The sequence below is a fragment of the Benincasa hispida genome, chromosome 1, assembly GCF_009727055.1.
Source record: "Benincasa hispida cultivar B227 chromosome 1, ASM972705v1, whole genome shotgun sequence".
Lineage (NCBI taxonomy): Eukaryota > Viridiplantae > Streptophyta > Magnoliopsida > Cucurbitales > Cucurbitaceae > Benincasa > Benincasa hispida.
The window spans coordinates 80,552,061-80,556,015 of record NC_052349.1 but is presented as its reverse complement, the minus strand read 5'-3'; the positions used below and the strand labels follow the sequence as shown (position 1 = coordinate 80,556,015).

General features: G+C 39.7%; 1 protein-coding gene across 2 annotated transcripts; it reads left to right on the top strand.

Moving 5' to 3' along the window:
• Window positions 1-309: 309 nt before the first annotated feature.
• On the top strand, window positions 310-3,713 carry LOC120085787 (NAC domain-containing protein 62-like). Of its 2 annotated transcripts, none has more exons than XM_039041987.1 (7): window positions 310-704; window positions 1,005-1,282; window positions 1,773-2,042; window positions 2,125-2,487; window positions 2,593-2,686; window positions 2,798-3,045; window positions 3,133-3,713. In XM_039041987.1, exons 1-7 carry the CDS (start codon window positions 539-541, stop codon window positions 3,481-3,483), a joined length of 1,770 nt encoding a protein of 589 aa, XP_038897915.1. In that variant the 5' UTR covers window positions 310-538; the 3' UTR covers window positions 3,484-3,713. The 2 variants fall into 2 exon arrangements, with proteins under 2 accessions (XP_038897915.1, XP_038897907.1); XM_039041979.1 differs by having other exon boundaries at window positions 313-704; window positions 2,777-3,045.
• The last annotated feature ends 242 nt before the right edge of the window (window positions 3,714-3,955 follow it).

Sequence of the window (3,955 nt, the reverse complement as noted above, 5' to 3'; positions counted from 1 at the left end):
TAGAAATGGGGGAGGGGCGTGGATGTGAATGGGATGGGGACAAGGAGGAGGGGTGAGGTTCGTGGCAATTTCTTTTGGACAATGATGCATCTCTATATTAATCTAAAATGACTTGCTTTTCCACATGACGTGTCAAACTTTGATTTGTCCGCCTGCGACATTGCACTTCCGCGTCGAAATCAATGGCAGAGTTGTTATTTTGGAGAAGGAGTCACGGGTAGAAATGCGAATGCCCGCGCGACATTGATAAAACAAACGCGTTTTTTCATTTTGGTAATTTAGAAAGAAAAATATTATTTATTAATAAAATTAAAGTGGGCTGGTTAAGTTTCCTTTGTTTTTACAGTTCTCTTCATTTTCTCTGAAAAGTAAAGTAAATCGCACTCTCTTCTCTTTTCTCTATCTTTCAGCTCTCAGTTTTTGACTCTTTAATAAAAGAAAGAATCTCTCCGGCCGATTGCTTCTTCTTTATCTTCTTTCTTTGTCAATCAATCCATCCTCTTCTTCTTCTCCTTCGCTTCCTCAGGCTCACACGAAGATGGCCGTCTTAACCCTCAGTTCCCTCCCCTTGGGCTTCCGATTTAGACCCACCGACGAGGAGCTCATCGACTACTACCTCCGCTCGAAGATCAATGGAAATCACGAAGATGTCAGCGTTATACGCGAAGTCGATGTCTGTAAATGCGAGCCCTGGGATCTTCCTGGTACGCTCCTCTCTACCTCTTCTTATTTCTTTTCTTTCAACCTATCTCTCTCTACCTACTCTTTACTCTTTACTCTTTCTCTTTACCCACATCTCGAATATCGTTTGATTTTATTCCATTTTCGCTTCTCACTGCATCTTTGCCTTTTTTTTTTTTTTTTTTTTTTTTTTTTCTTTCTTTCTTTTTTCTGCATCTGCTTATTCCTTGTTTCTTCAATCCAATTTCAATTCATCTGCGTATCATCCCCATCATTTGCTCTCTACCCAATCACCTTTTGTCATCCTCTTTTGTTGTCTGCAGATCTATCCATAATAAAGACCAAGGATCCGGAGTGGTTCTTCTTTTGCCCACAGGACAGGAAGTATCCCAACGGTCACCGCTTGAAGAGGGCTACCGTTGCTGGCTACTGGAAGGCAACTGGTAAGGATCGCAAAATTAAGTCTGGCACTAAATTGATTGGAATGAAGAAGACATTGGTATTCTACAAAGGTCGTGCTCCTAAGGGAAAGAGAACCAATTGGGTATTCCATGAGTATCGTACCACTCTTAAAGAACTCGATGGCACTAACCCTGGCCAGGTCTGTTTTTCTTCTAATTCCCTCTCTTGGCTACTAGGCTGAATTCATGATTACGATTCTGTCTTACCTGTCCACTCCTTTATCCTGATATATACGATCCACACACAGTTGCTTGGAAATGATTTCTTTCTTGCATTCATAATTCTGATGGATGATTCCTTTTTGTTGAAGGGCTTCTGAAATGCTACTTAATACTTATTTGAACTTCTCTCTACCACAACATTATCATTTTCTTCCAACTTACTCTCTGCAGCATCTTATATTTATGTTGAAAATCCCAAGTGAGAAATATTTGGATATAGCATCTAATTTCTAACTTGAGAGTCGAGTGTAGACTTCAAATATCCTATGAGGTCTTGTTCTACGCTACTAAGTTTTTTTTCTTTACACTTTTAAAGGTGTTCAGTTTTCAGGTGAAGTCTATATCTTGAATTATTGAATGTCCTTGTTTCATTTCTAATTAAGGTACTCTTTCGGTTGTTGGTTTCAGAGTGCTTTTGTTCTCTGTCGCCTATTTAAGAAACAGGATGAGAGCATCATCGAAGGGTCTAATGGCGATGAAGTGGAAGCTGCTATTTCTTCCCCTACCACAGCTGAATCATCTCCTGGACCTGGAGATTCCCATTCAGAGCCAATACTTCCTTTAGTTTCTCCATCATTGCAAAGGCAGGCTGAAAGTTCTGATGGAGTTCTATCTGAAACTGTAGAACATACTGAGGGTTCAGCTGACGTTCATGGTTTTGATTCATATAATGCAGAAGTGAGTAGCTTTCTTTTCCTTTTATTTTTTACTATAAGAAATTGCATATCATCTAATTTGGATCTAAGTCTTCTCGTTGCAGATGGATCCTCATACAGATGAAGAGAGGAAATTCTGTGGTTCAGAGAACAAACCACTTGATAGTAAACTATATTCCCCATTGCATTCACAGCTGCAAGCTGAGCTAGGATCATCAGGCATATACTATTCTAATAGCAATTGCTTGAACTATGAAGCTAATGGTAATGCAGAGCAGTTACCGAGTGGGACAGAGGAGTCAGATTTTATCTATCAGATGCTAGACTCGTTTGTTTATAATATAGATGATTTTCCACTTGAAGACCAGCAAGAATTCATGTCCCTAAGTGAGTTTCCGAATAACACAATGGATAGCTTGGACAACGGATTTTTTGGCAAAGTGGAGGCTGATAATTTCAAAGCAATGGTTAGTGGGACTTTTCTTGCGGCCTTTTCTAATTTTTACTTGATGGTTTCTGTTTCTGCTTTGAATTAGTTTTGTCGAACTTACTGATTTCTTGTGTGGAAGCAGGTTATGCCAGATTTTGAAAGCTCAATTTGTCTGGAGGATATCGACAGGAAGACTCCTATTATTGATCATATGGGAACTGCACCACCAGAACAAGGTGCTGCTGCCTTTCTCTTCTCACAATAATGTCAACGACTTCATGACATATTTTGTTAAAATTATCTTGCAAATTTAATGTTTTTGGCAGGTCAATTTTGTAATATATCAGGTAGCCTTCAGGAATCATACAATAAGTCTTCTGTAGTTGAAAGTACGGATGCTGCCACTGGAATTCAGAGAATGAGTCGCGGGTCAAGAAGTCTGCAACAACCAAATGGGTTTTCTACATTTCAGGGGACTGCGCCAAGAAGGCTACGACTGCAAAGGAAACTTGTAGCGCCATCCTCATGCTCTAGCAATATGTGTCGTGAGAGTGGTGGATGGCGGGATGATGACCCCCCATCAATCTCAAGCAAGGTAAAGTAGTTCATCAAGTGAAATGTAAATATATAATCTATACTAGATCAGACTGAAATTGTAAACGGCTATTGACATGACACGCAGGTGAAAAAAGATTCAGAAAACAAGACTATTGGAGGTAATTGTGCCAGTGATGGTGGTGATGTGGCTGCCACCACGGTTGATGTTGTGAAACAGCCCCAGACGATGCCTAATGCAGAGTCGGGTGTGAGCAGTAGTAAAGCTTCCCAGGAAGCGAGTGCAAGTGCAAAGTCAGTGGCAAGCTATAGCTCAAAGATCGACTTCTTAACGGGGAAAAGAAGATTGCCACCCTCAATCTTTTCATACGTTTCTGTAGTTAGGCTTGTAGTTGTCGCATTGTCCATAATTTTTATTAGCATTTGGAAGTGCTGTAACCGTGAGGAGCGTGGGTACCTTGTGTCTCCCTTCTGTTAGCCTCCATAGGTTTTTAATGCCCTTCATGGGGGGTTGCAGAAAAAGGTTTTTGGAAATAACAGCTTAGGATTGTGAGGTATATGTATGTATGTCGTCAATGTCAATATTTAGTTTGGGCCTTGTGTATGTCCGTCCACAGACGATGTTTTTTTTGTATGAAACAGCTTCACTGTTCACCGTTTTTCCCCCTCTTAAAGTGTTTTGTATATATGTTTACAACTTTAAATGTAGCCGAGTTGACGAGATTCTAACCCTATATTCTGCATACAATAATTGCTTTAATAATTATATTAAATTAGTTAGAGAAAAAGATAGGTTCGGTGAATTAAAAAAAAAAAAAAACAGAGGATGAATGGTAGAAAATAGGAAGTAGTGGGTGGTTTAGGATGTTTAAGGAAAGGAGAGTGGTATGGTGTGATTTGTGAAGTAAGAGGAAAGGGAATTTTAATTTTTAACCGAGTAGTTTGAGTAA